Source organism: Pelophylax lessonae (genome assembly GCF_965119305.1).
Source record: "Pelophylax lessonae genome assembly, chromosome: 3".
Classification (NCBI taxonomy): Eukaryota; Metazoa; Chordata; class Amphibia; order Anura; family Ranidae; genus Pelophylax; species Pelophylax lessonae.
The window spans coordinates 264,670,942-264,694,856 of NC_138770.1; the positions used below are offsets into that span (position 1 = coordinate 264,670,942).

General features: G+C 41.6%; 1 protein-coding gene across 1 annotated transcript in view; it reads right to left on the bottom strand.

Moving 5' to 3' along the window:
• The window catches only part of PHC3 (polyhomeotic homolog 3), a 179,695-nt gene that overhangs the window by 76,311 nt on the left and 79,469 nt on the right, over positions 1 to 23,915 (bottom strand). Inside the window, exon 7 of the mRNA XM_082249149.1 lies at positions 13,657 to 13,897. Within this exon, the coding sequence (XP_082105275.1) occupies positions 13,657 to 13,897 (241 nt within the window). The remainder of the gene's footprint in view (positions 1 to 13,656; positions 13,898 to 23,915) is intronic.

Genomic DNA, 23,915 nt, shown 5'->3' on the forward strand with positions numbered 1-23,915 from the left:
TTAAGCTCTTTTTTTGGGGCGCTTAATGTGGCTTAACATACAAAAAAGAGCTTAGATGTGAACCAATTTCCCCCAAACTTGGCACAATAGAAGAGTCTATCAATTCCAACATATTCTGAAAATTTCAGATCATTTGGTAAATCACACCAAAAGTTATTCACATTAAGCTCTATTTTGCAATCATAAAAACGCATAGTTTAATGTGAAAAGAGCTTAACGTACCAAAATGTGCCTAAACCTCAACCAATTGTCTTGAAACTTTGCACAGCCCAAGTTCTGCACTTCCCTAAGCTATCCTGGAGGTTTCATCGATTTTGGTCTCCCACGCGGAAAACTGGGGACATTAAGCTGTTTTTTTGGGGCGCTTAATGTGGCTTAACGTACAAAAAAGAGCCTATATGTTAACCAATTTCCCTCAAACTTGGCACAATAGAAGAGTCTGTCTATTCCAACATATTCTGAAAATTTCAAATCATTTGGTAAATCACATCAAAAGTTATTCACTTTAAGCTCTTTTTGTACAATACTAAAACGTTTAATGTCCTTAGCTTAATGTGAAAAGAGCTTAATGTACCAAAATGTGCCTAAACCTCAACCAATTGTCTTGAAACTTTGCACAGCCCAAGTTCTGAACTTCCCAAAGCTATCCTGGAGGTTTCATCGATTTTGGTTTCCCACACGGAAAACTGGGGACATTAAGCTCTTTTTTTTAGGGAGCTTAATGTGGCTTAACGTACAAAAAAGAGCTTAGATGTGAACCAATTTCCCCCAAGCTTGGCACAATAGAAGAGTTTATCAATTCCAACATATTCTGAAAATTTCAGATCATTTGGTAAATCACACCAAAAGTTATTCACATTAAGCTCTATTTTGCAATCATAAAAACGCATGGCTTAACCGCCTTAGCGGTAATCCCGAGCGTGACTCGGGGTTGATTTTTCATTGCAGGAGCGGTAACCCCGAGTCACGCTCGGGGTGGATTGCAGAGAGCGCAGCGGAGCTTCTCTTACCTTATCCTGGCGATCCAGCGATGATCTCTCATTGCTGCGACCGCCAGCCAAGAGTCCCGCCGCTCCTCCGTCCCTCCGTCGGTACGATCACTTCCTAGTTCCGTTCCCTGCAGCAGCAATGCTGCATGGGAGCGGAACTAGGGAGGGAAATTCAAAAAAAAAAAAAAAAAAAAAACGTTGCACAAAACACACTTTATATTATATTATATATATATATATGCATATATATATATATATATATATATATATGGATGCATATATATATATATATATATATATATATATATATATATATGCATATGCATATATATATATATATATATATATATATATATATGCATATATATATATATATATATATATATATAAAATTATATTATTGATTCAATTATAATTCATGCGTTATATATTATATATATATATACACACACATATCTATATATAATATATAATGCATGAATTATAATCTAATCAATAATATAATTTTATTATATATATTATATATTAAATAATAAAATAATATTATTGATTCGATTATAATTCATGCGTTTGTGTTTCAAATTTATCACATCTGGGATGTCTACTAGAGTCTTGTTTTGGTCAGGTTTAAGTCAGTAATTACTAAGAATTATAGGCCTATAATACATAACGCCAAATTTCCATGAAAAGAATTGTACCGCTTTTGGTATGTAATTCCAGACATAATCATACCGCCAGGGAGGTTAATGTGAAAAGAGCTTAACGTACCAAAATGTGCCTAAACCTCAACCAATTGTCTTGAAACTTTGCAAAGCCCAAGTTCTGCACTTCCCTAAGCTATCCTGGAGGTTTCATCAATTCTGGTCTCCCACACGGAAAACTGGGGACATTAAGCTCTTTTTTTGGGGAGCTTAATGTGGCTTAACTTACAAAAAAGAGCTTAGATGTGAACCAATTTCCCCCAAACTTGGCGCAATAGAAGAGTCTATCGATTCCAACATATTCTGAAAATTTCAGATCATTTGGTACATCACACCAAAAGTTATTCACATTAAGCTCTTTTTAGCAATCATAAAAACATGTGGCTTAATGTGAAAAGAGCTTAACGTACCAAAATGTGCCTAAACTTCAACCAATTGTCTTGAAACTTTGCACAGCCCAAGTTCTGCACTTCCCTAAGCTATCCTGGAGGTTTCATCGATTTTGGTCTCCCACGTTGAAAACTGGGGACATTAAGCTCTTTTTTTGGGGAGCTTAATGTGGCTTAACATACAAAAAAGAGCTTAGATGTGAACCAATTTCCCCCAAGCTTGGCACAATAGAAGAGTTTATCAATTCCAACATATTCTGAAAATTTCAGATCATTTGGTAAATCACACCAAAAGTTATTCACATTAAGCTCTATTTTGCAATCATAAAAATGCATGGCTTAATGTGAAAAGAGCTTAACGTACCAAAATGTGCCTAAACCTCAACCAATTGTCTTGAAACTTTGCAAAGCCCAAGTTCTGCACTTCCCTAAGCTATCCTGGAGGTTTCATCGATTTTGGTCTCCCACGTGGAAAACTGGGGACATTAAGCTCTTTTTCTGGGGAGCTTAATGTGGCTTAACGTACAAAAAAGAGCTTAGATGTGAACCAATTTCCCCCAAACTTGGCACTATAGAAGAGTCTATCGATTCCAACATATTCTGAAAATTTCAGATCATTTGGTTAATCACACCAAAAGTTATTCACATTAAGCTTCATTTTACATTCCTAAAATATTTAATGTCAACAGCTTAATGTAAAAAGAGCTTACATTTAGCCAGTGGCAGCCCGTGCATAGAAAAAAAAAAAAGACAAAAAAAAACAATAAAGTTAGGAAAAAAAAAATCGGTTCGCCGGCCTTACCGGCCTATGTGGTGGCTAAAGGGGGGGTGGGGTTTATGACCCAGAAGAGGCGCCGATTGGCTGCCTTCTGGGGGCGTAACCTGGGTGCAGAAAAGAGCGCTTGGCCACCCCCACCTGGCTGTGATTGGTCCAGACTCCAGCCTGGACCAATCACAGAAGGACATCATCTGGTCACGTGACGCATGGGGCGGTGCACCGCCCCGGCGTCACGATCACCGCTTCCGTCTTTCGGGTTCCATTCCTTCCCACGGCTGAGAGAAGATAGAAGACTCCCGTCCGCTCAGAGCTCTCGCCGACGCCGAGTCGCCGCTTGACCAGGAGGACCAGTCCAAGACCAGGAGGAGACGGAGACCAGGAGTCGGATCGGGCGGCGGTGGGCCTTCTTCGTGGACAGACGGCAGACCGCATTCGGATCCAGGCCTCGGGTCGGAAGAGAGAGACGAGTCCAGCCCTGTGCTGCAGCAGCCCGGTAAGTCCTCAGTCCTCCTCCTCCTCCTCACGCCTGTTCACAAAAAAAATGCATGCCTTGCCATTGCCTGCCATCCATGCCATGCCATGCCATTGCCATCCATTGCCTGCCATCCTTGCCATTGCCATCCATTGCCTGCCATCCATGCCATTGCCATCCATTGCCTGCCATCCATGCCATTGCCATCCATTGCCTGCCATCCATGCCATTGCCATCCATTGCCTGCCATCCATGCCATGCCATTGCCATCCATTGCCTGCCATCCATGCCATTGCCATCCATTGCCTGCCATCCATGCCATTGCCATCCATTGCCTGCCATCCATGCCATTGCCATCCATTGCCTGCCATCCATGCCATGACATTGCCATCCATTGCCTGCCATGCCATCCATGATGATAATGATATCTGCTGCAGATATCATCATCATGGATGGATGGACTCAGGCCAGAACAGGTAGGTACAGGCAGGTCACGGTGCAAGATTTATCAAGTTACCCAGGCCGGGCCCAGACCAGAGTATGCAGATATCATTATATATATCATCATGGATGGATGGATGATCCATCCATCCATGATGATATATATATATAATGATATCTGCACACTCTGGTCTGGGCCTGGCTTGGGATATTATTCTTGCACCGTGACCTGCCTGTACCTACCTGTTCTGGCCTGGGTCTATCCATGTAGGATAACTAAATCGATGAAACCTCCAGGATAGCTTAGGGAAGTGCAGAACTTGGGCTGTGCAAAGTTTCAAGACAATTGGTTGAGGTTTAGGCACATTTTGGCACGTTAAGCTCTTTTCACATTAAGCCACGTGTTTTTATGATTGCTAAAAAGAGCTTAATGTGAATAACTTTTGGTGTGATTTACTAAATGATCTGAAATTTTTAGAATATGTTGGAATAGACAGACTCTTCTATTGTGCCAAGTTTGAGGGAAATTGGTTCACATCTAAGCTCTTTTTTGTACGTTAAGCCACATTAAGCGCCCCAAAAATAGAGCTTAATGTCCCCAGTTTTCCACGTGGGAGACCAAAATCGATGAAACCTCCAGGATAGCTGAGGGAAGTGCAGAACTTGGGCTGTGCAAAGTTTCAAGACAATTGGTTGAGGTTTAGGCACATTTTGGTACGTTAAGCTCTTTTCACATTAAGCCATGCGTTTTTATGATTGCAAAATAGAGCTTAATGTGAATAACTTTTGGTGTGATTTACCAAATGATCTGAAATTTTCAGAATATGTTGGAATTGATGGGCTCTTCTATTGTGCTAAGTTTGGGGGAAATTGGTTCACATCTAAGCTCTTTTTTGTACGTTAAGCCACATTAAGCTCCCAAAAAAAGAGCTTAATGTCCCCAGTTTTCTGTGTGGGAGACCTAAATCGATGAAACCTCCAGGATAGCTTAGGGAAGTGCAGAACTTGGGCTGTGCAAAGTTTCAAGACAATTGGTTGAGGATTAGGCACATTTTGGTACGTTAAGCTCTTTTCACATTAAGCCACGTGTTTTTATGATTGCTAAAAACAGCTTAATGTGAATAACTTTTGGTGTGATTTACCAAATGATCTGAAATTTTCAGAATATGTTGGAATTGATAAACTCTTCTATTGTGCCAAGTTTGGGGGAAATTGGTTCACATCTAAGCTCTTTTTTGTACGTTAAGCCACATTAAGCTCCCTAAAAAAAGAGCTTAATGTCCCCAGTTTTCCATGTGGGAGACCAAAATCGATGAAACCTACAGGATAGCTTTGGGAAGTGCAGAACTTGGGCTGTGCAAAGTTTCAAGACAATTGGTTGAGGTTTAGGCACATTTTGGTACATTAAGCTCTTTTCACATTAAGCTAAGGACATTAAACGTTTTAGTATTGTACAAAAAGAGCTTAATGTGAATAACTTTTGGTGTAATTTATCAAATGACCTGAAATTTTCAGAATATGTTGGAAACGATAGACTCTTCTATTGTGCCAAGTTTGGGGGAAATTGGTTCACATCTAAGCTCTTTTCTGTACGTTAAGCCACATTAAGCTCCCCAAAAAAAGAGCTTAATGTCCCCAGTTTTCCATGTGGGAGACCTAAATCGATGAAACCTCCAGGATAGCTTAGGGAAGTGCAAAACATGGGCTGTGCAAAGTTTCAAGACAATTGGTTGAGGTTTAGGCACATTTTGGTACATTAAGCTCTTTTCACATTAAGCCACGTGTTTTTATGATTGCTAAAAACAGCTTAATGTGAATAACTTTTGGTGTGATTTACCAAATGATCTGAAATTTTCAGAATATGTTGGAATTGATAAACTCTTCTATTGTGCCAAGTTTGGGGAAAATTGGTTCACATCTAAGCTCTTTTTTGTACGTTAAGCCACATTAAGCTCCCTAAAAAAAGAGCTTAATGTCCCCAGTTTTCCATGTGGGAGACCAAAATCGATGAAACCTCCAGGATAGCTTTGGGAAGTGTAGAACTTGGGCTGTGCAAAGTTTCAAGACAATTGGTTGAGGTTTAGGCACATTTTGGTACATTAAGCTCTTTTCACATTAAGCTAAGGACATTAAACGTTTTAGTATTGTACAAAAAGAGCTTAATGTGAATAACTTTTGGTGTAATTTATCAAATGACCTGAAATTTTCAGAATATGTTGGAAACGATAGACTCTTCTATTGTGCCAAGTTTGGGGGAAATTGGTTCACATTTAAGCTCTTTTCTGTACGTTAAGCCACATTAAGCTCCGCAAAAAAGAACTTAATGTCCCCAGTTTTCCATGTGGGAGACCTAAATCGATGAAACCTCCAGGATAGCTTAGGGAAGTGCAGAACTTGGGCTGTGCAAAGTTTCAAGACAATTGGTTGAGGTTTAGGCACATTTTGGTACGTTAAGCTCTTTTCACATTAAGCCACGTGTTTTTATGATTGCTAAAAACAGCTTAATGTGAATAACTTTTGGTGTGATTTACCAAATGATCTGAAATTTTCAGAATATGTTGGAATTGATAAACTCTTCTATTGTGCCAAGTTTGGGGGAAATTGGTTCACATCTAAGCTCTTTTTTGTACGTTAAGCCACATTAAGCTCCCTAAAAAAAGAGCTTAATGTCCCCAGTTTTCCATGTGGGAGACCAAAATCGATGAAACCTCCAGGATAGCTTTGGGAAGTGCAGAACTTGGGCTGTGCAAAGTTTCAAGACAAATGGTTGAGGTTTAGGCACATTTTGGTACATTAAGCTCTTTTCACATTAAGCTAAGGACATTAAACGTTTTAGTATTGTACAAAAAGAGCTTAATGTGAATAACTTTTGGTGTGATTTACCAAATGATCTGAAATTTTCAGAATATCTTAGCATCAATAGAGTCTTCTATTGTGTGAAGTTTGGGGGAAATTGGTTAACATCTAAGCTCTTTTTTGTACGTTAAGCCACATTAAGCTCCCCAAAAAACAAGCTTAATGTCCCTTGTTTGCCTCCTGGAAGACCAAACTACATGAAACTTCTAGAATATATTAGGAAAGTTAAAAACTTAGTCTGTGCAAAGTTTCAGGGCAATTGATTATGGTTTAGGCACTTTATTACTCATTAAGCTACATTAAGCCATTTTCACATTAAATGTTTTAGTATGTCCCCCCGCTGACTTGACTGTTACTGTTGTCAACACAAACATGACAAAAGCAAATGTAAAGACTTCCAGTAAAAAGACACAGAACTGACACATCAGCACAAGACAAATTCACACAATTATGGTTGGCCAAGGATACATGGCAGGTGTTCTTAAAGGATAAGTTCACTTATAAAAAAAAAAAGACATTTTTTGCAGGAAAAAAATGCATTATTAATAGTTTTTTTAGGAGCCTGTAAAGCATTGCACCCACGAATAGCAGGTCGGGGTTGCAATGTCAGGCTTCTGCAGACTGTCAGTACAGGTGTCTGTCGTTACCTCCCATGCAGGCAGGCAGTTACTGAACTGCAAGAAGAGCAATGAACTACGAGAGCGTTCACTAGCACCCTCACAGTTCATTGAGAACTACAGGCTATCTGCCGTGGTGGAAATGGTAGTTGTAGTCCATTCATTCACAGAACTCTGTAAAGAAATGATGTGACTGTGTGAGTGGACCCCTGAATGGCTGCGCTCTTTTAGAATTATGACAATGGGTGCAGGGAGAAGATTCCCCTCCCATTGTCACAATGAGGAATCGGGTAGGGTCGCGGGCAGATGCTTTAGTAACTTTAAAGAATATGGGTGTAAAATGTCCTTTAAAAGGACTGTTGTGCAGTTTTTATTTAATTTCTTACGTGAATTTTAACACAGTGGCCTTGGAATAAATGAAATAAAGTGGAGAAAAAGCGCAGTTGAAACACCTATATGTACACTGTTTTACCTGTCAAAGCATTTGTTATAGTATATAGCCAATTTTGTGGTTAAGTGATATACAAAATGAGCAGCGCTATGGACCTGTGAATTCAATCAATTCTACCATATCCAAAATATATAAAAGAAATGTATATGAAAAAAACAAAAACCATAGAAATATATATATATATATTTCTCCAGCATGCAGTGTCCTTATTTTCGTGTCCCCTAAACCCACATGAATTTCACAATCATAAAAACAAAGAAAAAAAAGTCAAATGAAACGGTCCGACAATGTGACAAATGGATCTTCACTGTACATGTGCTTGTACTATCACCAATCACTATGATTGGTAAAAGTACAAGAACGTGTACAGTGAATACCCATTTGGTATATTGTGGGACTGTTTCATTTGACTTTATTTTTCCGGTTTTTATGATTGTGAAATTCGTGTGGGTTCAAGAGACACGAACATAAGGACACTGCATGCTAGGGAAATACAGTATCTCACCAAATTGAGTACATCCCTCACATTTTTGCAATTATTTTATTATATATTTTAATGTGACAACACTGAAGAAATGACACTTTGCAACAATGTAAAGTAGTGAGAGTACAGCTTGTATAACAGTGTAAATTTGCTGTCCCCTCAAAATATCTCAACACACAGCCATTAATGTCTAAACAGCTGGCAACAAAAGTAAGTACACCCCTATGTGAAAATGGCAGAATTTGGCCCAATTAGCCATTTTCCCTCCCCAGTGTCATGTGACTCGCTAGTGTTACAAGGTCTCAGGTGTGAATGGAGAGCAGGTGTGTTAAATTTGGTGTTATCGCTCTTACTCTCTCATACTGGCCACTGGAAGTTCAGCATTGCACCTCATGGCAAAGAACTCTCTGAGGATCTGAAAAAAATAATTTTTGTTCTACATAAGGATGGCCTAGGCTAGAACATTGCCATGACCCTAAAACTGAGCTGCGGCATGGTGGCCAAGACCATACAGCGGTTTAAGAGGACAGTTTCCACTCAGAACAGGCTTCGCCATGGTCAACCAAAGAAGTTGAGTGCACGTTCTCAGTGTCATATCCAGAGGTTATCTTTGGGAAATAGACCTATGAGTGCTGTCAGCATTGCTGCATTGGTTGAAGGTTTGGGGAGTCAGCCTGTCAGTGCTCAGACCATATGCTGCACACTGCATCAAATTTGTCTGGTCATCCCAGAAAGAAGCTTCTTTTAAAGATGATGCACCAGAAAGCCTGAAAACAGTTTGCTGAAGACAAACAGACTAATGCCCCATACACACGTGCAGATTATCTGCAGACTTTTGTCTGCAGACTTACCAAAACCATATAATATTAGGTCAAATCTAAACACTTTCAATTTGTATGCAATCCGGCAGGCCCTTGCACTACATAGAAAAGGTAAGTCTGCAGACAAAAGTCTGCAGATAATCTGCAGGTGTGTATGGGGCATAAGGACATTGATTACTGGAACCATGTCCTGTGGTCTGAGGAGACCAAGATAAACGTATTTGGTTCACATGATGTCAAGTGTGTGTGGTGGCATCCAGGTGAGGAGTACAAAGACAAGTGTGTCTTGCCTACAGTAAAGCATGGTGGTGGGAGTGTCATGGTCTGGGGCTGCATGAGTGCTGCTGGCACTGTGGAGCTACAGTTCATTGAGGGAACAAAGAATGTCAACAGGTACTGTGACATACTGAAGCAAAGCATGATCCTCTCCACACCTCCAAGACAACCACTGCCTTGCTAAAGAAGCTGAGGGTAAAGACGATGGACTGGCCAAGCATGTCTCCAGACCTAAACCCTATTGAGTATCATCGTCAAACGGAAGGTGGAGGAGCACAAGGTCTCTAACATCCACCAGCTCCGTTGTAGTTATGGAGGAGTGGAAGAGGACTCCAGTGGCAACCTGTGAAGCTCTGGGGAACTCCATGCCCAAGAGGGTTAAGGCAGTGCTGGAAAATAATGGTGGCCACACAAAATATTGACACTTTGAGCCCAATTTGGACATTTTGACTTAGGGGTGTACTCACTTTTGTTGCCAGTGGTTTAGACATTAATGACTGTGTGTTAAGTTATTTGGAGGAGAGAGCAAATTTACACCGTTATACAAGCTGTACACTCACTACTTTACATTGTAGCACAGTATAATTTCTTCAGTGTTGTCACATGAAAAGATATAATAAAATATTTACAAAAATGTGAGGGGTGTACTCACTTTTGTGAGATACTGTGTGTGCGTGTGTGTGTATAATATATATATATATATATATATATATATATATATATATATATACACACACATACATACATACACATATACATATATATATATATATATATATATATATATATATATATATATATATATACACATACATACATACACACACAGGCGGTCCCCGGGTTACAAACATCTGACTTACAAACAACTCCTATTTACAAATGGAGAGAGACAACAGGAAGTGAGGAGAAATCTACCTCTAGGAAGGGAAATTCACTCCTGTAAGAGTTCTTCTCATGGGAAAAAGGTGTCTGCACTGAAGCTTTAGCACTAATCCTCGTTTCCACAACAACCCAAAATTTTCAAAATCCAGTTGTCATAGGGACAGAAAGTGAGGTGAAATCTTCTGAACAGGGGTAGAAAAAGCAAACAAAATGGTACAGGGGTGTAAAAAAAACATAAAAATTATTATTTTGGCTGGAGCTACACCTAAAAAATGTGCCTGTTCCGACTTACAAACAAATTCGACTTAAGAACAAACCTACAGGCCCTATCTTGTTCGTAACCCGAGGACCGCCTGTACGTGTATATATATATATATATATATATTTTTTTTCCCCCCATATACACTTCTTTTGGAATATATATATTTTTTGGCACAAGGGGCTAAACACAAGTATATGGTAGAATTGATTGAATTCTCAGGTCTTTAGTGCTGCTCATTTCATATATCACATTAGGCACTAGGTGTACAGCACACTTAGAGCAGCAAACTGTGGCAAGCACACGCCTACAAATTAATAGTTTTCTCTTTGGCAAAGGGAACACCATTTTTTCATTTAATGTTGTGGTTGCCACACTGAACAGCTAAATAGGTGACGTGTGGTTTCTAAAGAAAGTAGTAGGTTTTAACTGCTGCAAAAGGTGTGTATCCTGGCATTGTGGAAAAGTACCGCCCTGCCAACCAGATCCCACTGACTAGCCAGGATAACAAAAATCCAACAAATAGAGAACCTTACTATGGTGCTGAAAGAGCAACACGAGAAATGTTGAAAAGTCTGGTCCCAAAGAACAGACCCCACCCCCTACTCTCGGAGAAATATCCTCTCCATCAACCTAATTCATAGAGCTCATCCTATATGTCATGCTGGGTCTCTCCTGCTGTCCTTTCCAGCCCTTTTATTTATTTGTTTTGTTCTTTCCTATCCTTTTATTTCTACCTTCTTTCCAATTTCTACCTCTTGGACATAGCTAGGCCCTAGAGTTCTGCTATATTAAAAATATTACAAATGTGAGAAACGGTGTTGCTCGGTGATGATCACGGCGAAGATTCAATATAACGTTATATAAGCACATTTAGGTATGTGCTTTTTTTAACCATTTGAATTGTGTGCTCGGTCATGGTCGTGAACTATCTGTTGTTCTGTGGAATGGTAATGCTGTTTCTGTTAAAATAAAGAATTTAAAAAAAAAAAAAGGTAGTAGAAAAGGCTAAAATAAACAGGTTTTACAATGTTGCCTGTCCCCGGCTTTTACACAATATGTATACTGTTGGCAAAAAATCTCAAATACCTTTTTTCTACCCTCCTTGTTGTGGTCATGTGATCGAACAGTTCCAGATCCCCTATGTAGCTGTGCGAGTCTGACAACAGAGTTGAATTCAGAAAGCTGTGATGTCACCCACTGTTCCAAAGCAGTATCCATTGTCGGTGTTACATCCCACAAGTCGCAACAACTGCTCACTGACAGGGGATTAGGAGCTGTGCAATCACATGACTGCACCAGAGAAGAGTAAAAAAAAAAAAAAAGGTATTTACGCAAAGATTTTTTTTTCACCAACCATATGTAGCATGTGTATAAGAGGAGGAAGGCGATGTATTATACCCTGTTTATTTTAGCCTTTCCTACTACTTTAAGGTAATATTAAAGCTTGCTCCTCATACTGTTCCCCAGCTGTGCTGCCTGACTTCAGGTATGTGTGTGCCCCCTGTGTTCACTGGGACCAATAGAGTCTCCACTTTGTGCGCACTTGTGTTTTGAGCTACAAGCTTACATGCAGTCACTCCCTTAAACAGACACAAGCAGGATGAGAGACACTGAACCAAAACCAAAGCTTAGGAGCCACTGTCCATCCCTGCTATGGAGAAGGAAATGCACAGCTTTGATTTACATACCTTAAGTCAGGCAGTGTGGCCTGGAGGACAGTATGAAGTGGAAGTGAAAAATAAGCAAGAGCATGCAAGTCCTGCTATCAGCATCTCATTTTACAAAAAATGGCCTTAATTTCACTTTTGGCAATTTAGCTTCCTTTGCCAGCTCGCCTACTCTATACTGAACAGTGAATTAATATCACTGCCTCTGCCTTGTCAGTATAAGCTGTCATTGGAAAGGGCAGTGCTAAACTAAGTAGAAACAAAATTAACTTTCTGATTAGCAGAGGTGTGTGTATCACACAAATAGATACATTTTTTTTCCTTGCAGGCTTGTAATTATGCTTTTATAATGCCAAATCAGGCTTACATCCAAGTAAAATTCCCTTTTAAAAGGGTGGTACTTGTAAACTATGTTCCAGCGAACTTCCAAATATTAAAATAGACTGTCAATCAGCAGTTATTAGAGTGGAAGTTGGGTTAGAACCCCTGCCAGCTTTTTAATTGTTGCCTATGTCCACAATGGGGAGATTCCCCCATGACCTGTACCAGGAAGTGAAAGAACATTTTCCGAATGAGAAATGACTTAAATCTGCATCTTTGCTTTAATAATAAAGTGGACGTAAACAATTAAAACTAAAAATTGCCAACAGGTAGGTTTTTTTGGTAGAAAATACTTTATAAAGTTTTTCTGCCAAAGAGCTTTTAACTTATCTGTTAGCAATTGCTTTCAGTCTGCATCTGACTGCGGTGCAGCATGTTAAGTACAGTGTACAGTCCCATTATCTGTAGGATGCCTAGAATAGGTGCTGAAATAATGTAACTCCAGCATGCTAAGACAAGATTTACACCACCAGTGCCCACCAAATGGGCAAAGCAAGAAGACGGTGGACTCAGAAGAAGAGGGAAACAACATGGTCCTTGCAGGAACGTAGTGGATGATGAGAGCTCAGACCTACATCGCTACAGTAGAGCAAATCCACGGTAAATCATAATATGCAATTAAGGTTTGGAAAATTCTGGCTACGCCCACTACAGTTTAATTCCACTTTAAGTTCCATCAATACAATCGGGTACAATGGCTGACAAAAAGGGTTTAACCTGTACATAACTGTTATTTTTCTGTGTCCAGAATACCATGGGCTCTGAATACAGCCAAGGTTTGCAATAAAAATTTGGAGAGCATGTTTAAGCCAGAGATTAGTAACAGCACTACATGTGATGCGGGCTGGCCTTAGTATCTTCCTCAAGGCTACTGCCAGACTATACTGATAATGTTGCGCTATCCCTTGTTGCGCTATCCACCCTTGTCAGGGTGGATGTAGTACAACATATGGGATGACAAAGATGCCTGTGCTGCTTTGTGTCATTGTTAAGGTAAGACAAAAGCCATCATTGCCAAAAGCAAAGAATATGATCCTTTTTGTCTGTCTGGTCGCTACAAGCAGCAAAAGCCAATTCTAGTTCTCTTCATGCCTAGAATGTCCAGAATGCATATATTTATTGCATATTTACTAAGCTATTTTGCCCACTTATCTACTATACAACGACTACAAATTTCCAGAAGACGTGCCTGGTGCTATCAGCTGATGTAAGCTTGCTGTGCGTGTTACCGCTGTGCAGCGTGACTCTGAACCAGGGCTTTCTCCTTTGCGGCTTGTCTCATTGGAATCAGCATGTACAGCTTTGGAACTGGTTACAGTAGTCTTGTGACACATAGCCAGTGGTTGGTCTTGGTTGCTGATTTTTGGTGGACTGCTTTGTGGACACGATATTTCCAGAATTGGTGGGCTTCGTAGTGTTAAATTCTGTACCTAAACAAAGGGTGACATTAATATCCTATGAGTATAATATTAAACACATCAAATATATGTTACAACCTTTTTCCAGCAAAGGCATGTGCATGCAAAGACCTAAATGATCTGAAATCAATTAACCGAATAATATAGGATAAAAATGTTATACACTAAAGCATATCTAAACCCAAGAACAAATATGTAATATACAGTCATGGCCAAAAATATTGGCACCCCTGCATTTCTGTCAGATAAAGCACCACTTTGCCCAGAAAATTGTTGCAATTACAAATGTTTAGGCATTCTCATGTTTTTTTCTTTTGTTTGTATTGGTAGGACACAAAAAAGTTGAGAAACAAAAAGCCAAATCTGCCACATTCCACGCAAAACCTCCAAAAATGGACAAAATTATTGGCACCATCTAAAAATTGTAAGAAATAATTGCTTTCCAAGTTTGTGATGCTTCTGTAATTTGTAAATAAACTCACCTGTATCAATTAACAGGTGCTGTCAATCAATCTCAGTTAGCCAATTAGGAGAGAGAGGGGGTGGGGCCAAATGGCAGGTCTGTGTCCAGCTTGGCTCAGGTGCCCCCATAGCAAGCCTCTTGCTTTGGGGGCACTCAGCAGGAGGGAGAGGCCAGGGGATTCAGCCAGGGACCCGACAAGGGGAGGATCTGTGCTGCCCTGTGCAAAACCAACTGCACAGAGCAGGTACATATAACATGTTTGTTATTTTATTAGAAAAAAATTGAGACTTTACAATCACTTTAATAGCTTACAAGATTTCTGGCTTGATTAACAGGTATTATTTTGAAGTTAAAAAACAGATATCACAAAACCCTTTCAACAGTATATTTAACAGAAAAAGGAGCATTAGGAAGAATTACATACACTTTAAGTATTGAAAGTGTTTTTTTTCCTTCTGTAAACTCCGCAACATGCAAGTATTCTGACATGATTGCACCTACTCATTTCAATGTGTCCAGCATGGGAATTTAAATGCTTTAAATATTCTTAACCAGCAGAAGAAGAGCTGTTAAACCAAGTCATCCCTGGTCTCTCTAGCTGCTTTTTATGTGAACTTGTTAGTTCTCAAACATCCTTAAAGACCTTAAAGATTACAGAGCAGCGTTTCTCAACCTTTTGTTCAGTCACAGCTCACTTTACAACTATGCTCCCCAGTCTCAAATGTAAAACACGTAAATGTTACTAACAATCATTAGGAAACCTGAGTCTGGGATGCTGCACACAAATGTTGACACATAAAAGGCAGCAGCACATAGTCCAATACCACTCACATGCTCTGCCAGTGTTCCCCATACATTGGTGGTCCATGTCTATGCCCCCCCCCCCTTTACATTGGCGGCTAATGTCTGTGCCCCCTTACATTGGTGTTCAGTGTTGCACCCCTTACATTGGTTGTCAGTACCTGTATGCTTTACATTAATGGTCAACAATATGCCCCCTACCTTGGTTGTCATTGTTTGTGCCCACTTACATTGGCGGCCAATGTCTTTGCCCCCTTACATTGGCGGCCAATGTCTTTGCCCCCTTACATTGGCGGCCAATGTCTTTGCCCCCCTTACATTGGCGGTCAATGTCTTTGCCCCCCTTACATTGGTTATCAATGCCTGTATGCTTTATAGTAGTGGTCAGTGTCTTTTCCCCCTTATATTGGTGGACAATGTTGTGCCCCTACATTGGTGGTCAGTGTTTGTGCCTACTTACATTGGTGGTTAGTGTCTGTGCCCCCTTACATTGGTGGTCAGTGTCTGTGCCCCCTTACATTGGTGTTCAGTGTTGCACCCCTTACATTGGTTGTCAGTACCTGTAAGCTTTACATTAATGGTCAACAATATGCCCCCTACCTTGGTTGTCATTGTTTGTGCCCACTTACATTGGCGGCCAATGTCTTTGCCCCCTTACATTGGCGGCCAATGTCTTTGCCCCCTTACATTGGCGGCCAATGTCTTTGCCCCCCTTACATTGGCGGTCAATGTCTTTGCCCCCCTTATATTGGTTGTCAATGCCTGTATGCTTTATAGAAGTGGTCAGTGTCTTTTCCCCCTTATATTGGTGGACAATGTTGTGCCCCTACATTGGTGGTCAGTGTTTGTGCCTACTTACATTGGTGGTTAGTGTCTGTGCCCCCTTACATTGGTGGTCAGTGTCTGGGTCCCCTTACATTGGTGGATATTGTCTGTGCCCTCTTACACTGTGGTCAGTCTATGCCCTCCATCACTGGTTGTCAGTGTGCACCCTATGTACCCACTTGCTGCTCAGTGGTGGTCAATGTGATCCTGCTTGCTGCTCAGTGTGCCCCCCCCCCTTTTTATTGGTGGTCAGTGGGAGCAGTTTTATTCACAGGATCAGAGGGAAGTGCTTAAAGAAGGGTAAGGAAGAGGAATGGCAGGATGAACCAGCAAAGGAGGAATGGGAGGGCTCTTGGATGTAAACACAAATTGTGTTTATGTTTGTGATTGGCCATCACAGTGATCTCAAGGCGCATAGCCACTATGATGGACCCACTGCCTTCAGTTGTCATCCACTGTCTAATGACATGGGTTTTGTGCGTGGGCACTTGTGATCCCTGGCAACAAACTCAGATGGCACCCTAGATGAGAAAGGCTGCATTTGTGTGATCAGTGAGTTGTAGATATAGCTAAAAATATGAAAATATAGGAAACGCTAAAAAAATATTATTACAGGTATTTATATAGTGTCAACAATGTATGCAGCACTTTACAGACAGCATATGGTACCTTCACATCAGTCCCTGCCTTAAGCCTAATACACGCTACGTTTTTTTTTTTAATCAGCGAGTTGAACGAAAAAAATTTGTCATAGTTACATTGTTAGTCAGGTTGAAAAAAAACACAAGTCCATCTAGCTCAGGGGTGTCAAACTCAATTTCATTGTGGGCCCTTAAAAGGCCGGTTATATCTGTAAGATTAGATGTCCAGAGCACCCCACGCCCCCTTACACCCTTACATGAGATGTCAAGAGCCCCCCCACCATCAGAAGTCAAGAGTCACCCACCCTTCCATACATCATAATGCACACTCTAACCTTGTGCTGCTGCCAGGAAGAAGATGCAGGTGGATCTAGGAAGAAGTGCAGGGTATGGAGGAGAACCAGAGGAGGGCTGGAGTCAGCTTCCAGAGTCTGCTGAATGCGGAGACCAGGGGGGGGGGGGGGCAGAGGCAAGGTGGTCCTGTGGCTGCACAGAGAGGTGCAGGATCTGCCCTCCTCTCTGCTGCGGACTGCTGAGAAGGTGGGGGGGGGCCAGGACGAGACTTTTTGTAGCTGCACAGGATCTGGCAAAGGAGTTCTGTCCTCTCTTCTGCCAACTACAGAGACAAGGGGGGAGCTGCAGATGCAGGAGAGGTGCAAGGGCCACGTGAAATGACCTGGGGGGCTGCATTTGGACCGAGGGCCTTGTGATCTAGCTTAACCAATAAAAAAAAAAAAAAAAACACAACCATACAATCCCATATAAACAATCCTATTCCAACAGTTGATCCAGAGGATGGTGAAAAACCCCAGCAAAGCATGATCCAATTTGCTACAGTAGGGGAAAAAAACTCCTTCCTGATCCCCCGAGAGGCAATCGGATATTCCCTGGATTAACTTTACCTATAAAAGTGAGTCCAGTTACATTATGTACACCTAGGAAAGAATCCAGGCTTTTTTTTAAAGCAATCTACTGAGCTGGCCATAACCAACTCTGGAGGGAGTCTATTCCACATTTTCACAGCTCATACTGTGAAGAAACCTTTCCGTATTTGGAGACAAAATCTCTTTTGATTAGGTCTTAGTACAGCGATCTTCCCCTCTGAGCTGTTGTGCACCCCCCCACCACACCCGCCCCCGCTAGAGCACTCAGTTCAGGAGTCGGTCAGTTGCTGGTTTTCCAGCTGGCATACACATGAGCTGAATGAAGGCTGTTTGTTTTTTAACCGGCCGATGTCTCCCGACATTCGGCCCATGTGTACGGGGCTTTAGGGGAGCTTCGAATCTAAGGTTCCTACCTTACATGCATATGTACACATACTAGATAGGAAGAAATTACCCTACCAGCAGGTCTTTGAACTGTGTGGGGGGGAAGGGACACTGTAGTACCAAGAGGAAATCCATGCAAGTGCAGACAGGTTTAGGAAAAAAAAAACTTTGAATTAGTGCTCAGGGAAAAACAACTTTGCATCGGTGCTCAAGAAAAAACTTTGCCTTGGTGCTCAGGGAAAATATATTGCATTGGTGATGAGCAGCGACAGTGCCCAGGGAAGAACGGGGGGTCTTGTCTTTTACCTGCTCCATTGAGGGTATTATCACTCAGCAGCTGCCCATCTTGTACCTGGTGAGGTTGTATCTCTCCTACTGGTGATCAATTTAGGAAAAACCATTAGCTAGTGTTGACAGGGCAGGGATGATACAATTTCCTCAGTCCACATCCACACAACCGGTCTGCCAGCTGCTGGCCAATGGCTTTTTAGCTTCCCAGAAGTGTATGTAGTAACTGATGGGGGAAAACTGAAGCCACCATTGTGCAAGTATAAATCCACTGCAACAACAGCAGAACCCCTGAGGAACACTAGCAAACCCCAGTTGAGAAACCCTGCTCTAAAGTCCAGTTTTAGCCCCAGTGCACACTATCACATCACAATTTATGTTGTGCAATTTGAGCTCATCATCTTGTATGGCTCAAATCCCACTGTATACGCATAAAAAAGGTGCAGGCACCTTTTTTTGGACGCACTGGAATCAGATTGCATGGGTGTTCATACCCATGTGGTCCGATTCAGGCAAACACACTGCATTCTGCGACCTGCTTTTGAAGTTTTTACAGCTGCAGCAGATCGCAAGAACATGTAGGATGCGGAAAACGCAGCGATTCCTGTGCGTTTCCCACATCGCATCAGTGTGAACCTAGGCTTAGTCTGTTTCCAAACAGTATAAAAACACCAGCTGGTTGTTTACATTAGAGGACTCTGTCCTCTTAGAAAAACAATGCCTGTGTTGTGAACTGTGAAAACCATTTTCTTTACAATGCATATAGATTTAGAGATAAATGAAAGTTTTTACTACTTGTCCAGAATATGTAAATACTTTAGTGCGCATGATCTGGGCAAAGGTTTACTCAATCAATATTACTTCAATGTCAATGTAACTAAAACACACATGCACTTTTGGACATTTGCACTTTTTGATAGATTATTTATGCACTTTAGGCCCCTTTCACATTCCTGCTACCTAAAAGTCACACAATTTTACCAATATTTTGCCATGATTTTGACTGGACTTGAAGCAACGCCTATGTCTTTGGACCTCAAAACGCATTAAAATCATCCCAAAGTAGTGCAGGGACTACTTTGAAGTCGTTGCAACTTGAAGTCACATAGATATGAACGGTACTCATTGGAAATCATGGAGTACGACTTGTGATTGCGAATTTGCAGTCCCAAATCACAGGACAAGTCGCACATGTGTGAAAGGAGCCTTAATGCTTCTTGTATGCACTTTGCTGACTACTGCACGGTATTTATAATTGTTTATAATTATGGAATTTAGGATTGCTATTTTTTGTGGATATACACACATTCCTCTTATCTTAGTTATTTTTTATTATACTTTTTCACGACAGTGTTGATAGGGTAATTGCAATGCATGGGGTGTCATAAAAAATGAATGTCATCACAGTGCACTAAAATACAAATAACGTTTTGTGCATTACAGGTACTTGCATGCATTACCGCAGCTCAACATCATGACTTGGGTACAATCAGCCTGGCCATACATGGATCGAGACAGATTCAAGCCATCTATGGCCAGTTTAAGGCTGTGAAAATAGTAAAGATAGTAGGGGGCAGGGTCAAGGTTGTTAAAGTGCAGCAACTGAACAAATGCCATTCTGTCTATCTTGCACAGAAGAGAAACCTATTTATATTGTAGAAGCTGGGCTGACACACAGAAATTGTTTAAAACAATTCAAACGCTTCACATCCAAAGACATTCTTAGTTATATGTGGCTATATTTCTTCCCAAATTTGTAATGATTTCAGACTTTAAAAGAACATTTTTTTTAAATTTAGCAATACCCCAAGTTTCCACTGCAATTACCTTTTTAATAAAATTCATAAAACATTTGATGATTACTTGAGCTTAAATAATGGCATTATTTTTGGACATTTTACTCAAAGTGTATCATAAAAAAAATGTGGTACACTTCTGAAATACATACACATTTCCCCATATTTTATACCTATGAAGACCCTGCAAATACCAAAAAATATCTGTTGAACTGCAGCTGACAAAAACAACATTTTTGTAAACTGAATTGTGTCAGCCCTTCTTATGGTCTTTTGCTAAACTACTCAACCACTCCTTCTCTCAGATCGCTACAAAATAAAGGCTAATAATTCTGTATTTTAAGATAAAGACTAGGAGGGCTAAATAGACTCCTTGAGATAACAAAGGATGTGTGCAGAGGACACAGGACAGCACTCAAGTTCTTACAATGTCATCAGGTTTTTAGCTATCATCAAAAGGGATACAACACCTTGCTTCCAATGGTATATTTAAACCCCTTGGCGCCGGCGCCTCCCAGCCCTTTAAGGGTTTTCAGATGCCGGGAGGCAGGAGACCACCGTTAGCTGCTGGTAACTGAGCCGGGAGCGAGCAAGGTGTGTGCTCTCGGTACAGCTGGTTTTGCAATGTCGCATGCAAATATGCATCTGCTTGGAGCCAAGACCCAACCGCCAAGAGGCCGCATATCTGCAACGCCAACAGGTTAATAGACCAATAGGGAGCAAATAAGATAAGCTCATTGTTAGGGTTTACACATTGCACATTGGAGTTGGTTTACTGAAGGCAAACAGTTCACTTTGCAAGGGAAGTTGCACTTTGCATGGGAATTTCCCCCAAACCTTAGTGAACAAGGTGAAGCTCTGCTGTCTTCCATCATTCAATTATCAGTACAAACAAATGGCAACCACCCCAACCTATAACTGGCCTCAGTTCAAGCAAATATACTCTTTTATTTTATATTCCTTGCACCGGATTGGGAGTTTTTTGCAAAGGGAAGTTTTACCACATTCACTAAGCTCTAGTGGAAATTCCATGCAAAGGGCAACTTTCCTTCCAAAGTGATATAACATATCTGTTTTTAGCAAATCAATCCCTGTCAGTGTAAAATGTCCTCTTCAGTCCATTATTCAGTCCATTATTGTTATATAACAAACAGATCATTCTAAAAAATCTCATAAAGTCCATATTCACGTACAATAGATTACCAAAAGTATTGGGACACCTGCCTTTACACGCACATGAACTTTAATGGCATCCCAGTCTTAAGCTGGATACACACTATCCAACTTTTGTGGTTAGATTTCCTTTAGATTTACCTTTTCTATGTAGTGCAAGGGCCTGCCAGATTGCATACAAATTGAAAGTGTTTAGGTTTGACCTCATATTATATGGTTTTGGTAAGTCTAAAGGAAAAAGTCTTCAGAAAATCTTATAGTGTGTATGGCCCATAAGTCTGTAGGGCTCGATTCTGAGCTGGCCAACCCTTTGCAGCTATAACAGCTTCCACTCTTCTGGGAAGGCTGTCCATAGGGTTTAGGAGTGTGTCTATGGCAGGGGTGTGGAACCTACGGTTCGGGGGCCATATGCGGCCCCCAAAGTAATTTGGTCCGGCCCCCTGTGCAGCGGAGTCTGTGTCTCTCTCAGCTGATATGTTAGAACGGAGCCGATGCTTCCTGTATAGTTTGTGCTTCGTTATGACAGTCTGAGTGAGTCACAGGCGGAGAGCTATCAAATGCACTCCGCCTGCGACAAATACAGGAAACCTCACCTTTTCCTCCAGCGTGACGCTGCTACACTTCTCCTAGCCAGCATTTCCCGCCAGCAGTTCTCACAGCAGTAGCAGCCAGAACCAGCAGTACTCACAGCAGTAGCAGCCAGAACCAGCAGTACCCACAGCAGTACCAGCCAGAGCCAGCAGTACCAGCCAGAGCCAGCAGTACTCACAGCAGTACCTGCATTACTCACAGCAGTACCAGCCAGAACCAGCAGTACTCATAGCAGAACCAGCAGTTCCAGTCAGAGCCAGCAGTACTCAAAGCAGTATACCAGCCAGAGCCAGCAGTATCAGCCAGAACTAGCAGTACCCACAGCAGTACCCACAGCAGAACCAGCAGTACCCACAGCAGTACCAGCCAGAGCCAGCAATACCCACAGGAGAACCAGCAGTACCCCCAGCAGTACCAGCCAGAGCCAGCAGTACCAGCCAGAGCCAGCAATACCCACAGCAGAACCAGCAGTACCCACAGCAGTACCAGCCAGAGCCAGCAGTACCCACAGCAGTACCAGCCAGCAGTACCCACAGCACAGTACAAGCCAGCAGTACCAGCCTGAGCCAGCAGTACCAGCCAGCTGTACCCACCAGCTGTACCCACCAGCAGTACCAGCCAGCTATACCCACCAGCAGTACCAGCCAGCTATACCCACCAGCAGTACCAACCATCAGTACCCACCAGCAGTTCTTTTCAAAACTTACCACCACAAAAAGTAGACTGCGGTCTAGACTGACCAATGCAAACCTGGAAAACCAGTTGAGAGTAGCAACATCATCAATACCAGCTAACATCAAACACCTCACCAAAGAGAAGCAGTTGCAGCCATCACATTAGGGGTGAGTTAATTAAATGTTTGACCAAATATAACAGGCTCATTTTTAATTTGATAATTTTGTACGGCCCCCAAATTATTTTATAAATACCCAAATGGCCCTTGGCAGAAAAAAGGTTCCCCACCCCTGGTCTTTGGGAATGTTTGACCATTCTTCCAGAAGTGCATTTGTGAAGTCAAGCACTGATGTGGACGAGAGGGCCTGGCTCGCAGTCTCCTCTCTAATTCATCCCAAGGTGTTCTAACGGGTTGAGGTCAGGACTCTGTGCAGGCCAGTCAAGTTCCTCCACCCCAAACTCACTCATCCATGCCTTTATGTACCTTGCTTTGTGCACTGGTGCAAATAAATTGGTGGAGGAGGGTTTTTGGTGTGGGGTTGTTTTTCAGGGGTTGGGCTTGGCTCCTTAGTTCCAGTGAAGAGAACTCTTAAGGCATCAGCATACCAAGACATTTTGGACAATTTCATGCTCTCAACTTTGTGGGAATAATTTGGGGATGGCCCCTTCCTGTTCCAACATGACTACGAAAAGCAGTGCACAATGTCCATAAAGACATGTATGAGTGAGTTTGGGGTGGAGGAACTTGACTGGTCTGTACAGAGTCCTGACCTCAACCTGATAGAACACCTTTGGGATGAGTTAGAGCAGAGACTATGAGCCAGGCCTTCTCATCTAACATCAGTGCCTGACCTTGCAAATGCGCTTCTGGAAGAATGGTCAAACATTCCCATAGACACAATCCTAAACCTTGTGGACAGCCTCCCCAGAAGAGTTGAAGCTGTTATAGCTGCAAAGGGTGGCCCAACTCAATATTGAACCCTACAGACTAAGACTGGGATGACATTAAAGTTCATGTGTGTTTATAGACAGGCGCCCCAATACTTTTGGTAATATAGTGTATATAACTGCTGACTTCAATGTGGGAAAGCCTGCCAGGGTGCAGGGGAGCAGATGCCTTGGCATCCTAAAATATGCAGACCTACATTGGTTAAAACTGGTTCTTTTAAGGCTGCAGTATAGACGTTGACAGTTGAGTAGTAAGTATTTAAAAGGGTGTTGCAGGTACAAGTCTGTATAGTCAGCCAGGATTTCAGTCACTACATTTAACAGAATATAATTGCTAGGTGTGTCCTAATTCTTAGCATTGAAGGGAGCTTAACATATATTTTGCAAGCCAAATTATACCAAAGATTTCCTCAAAAAACAATTGGCACTAGCATCCAGAAAAATATAATTTTTGTAAGAACTTACCGTAAAATTATTCTCTCTGAGTCCTCTGACAGTCGCAGCCCGTTCAGTATTCCTTCATCATTGGGTAATGTGCCCTCTCTGCAGGAGCAGGCTAGG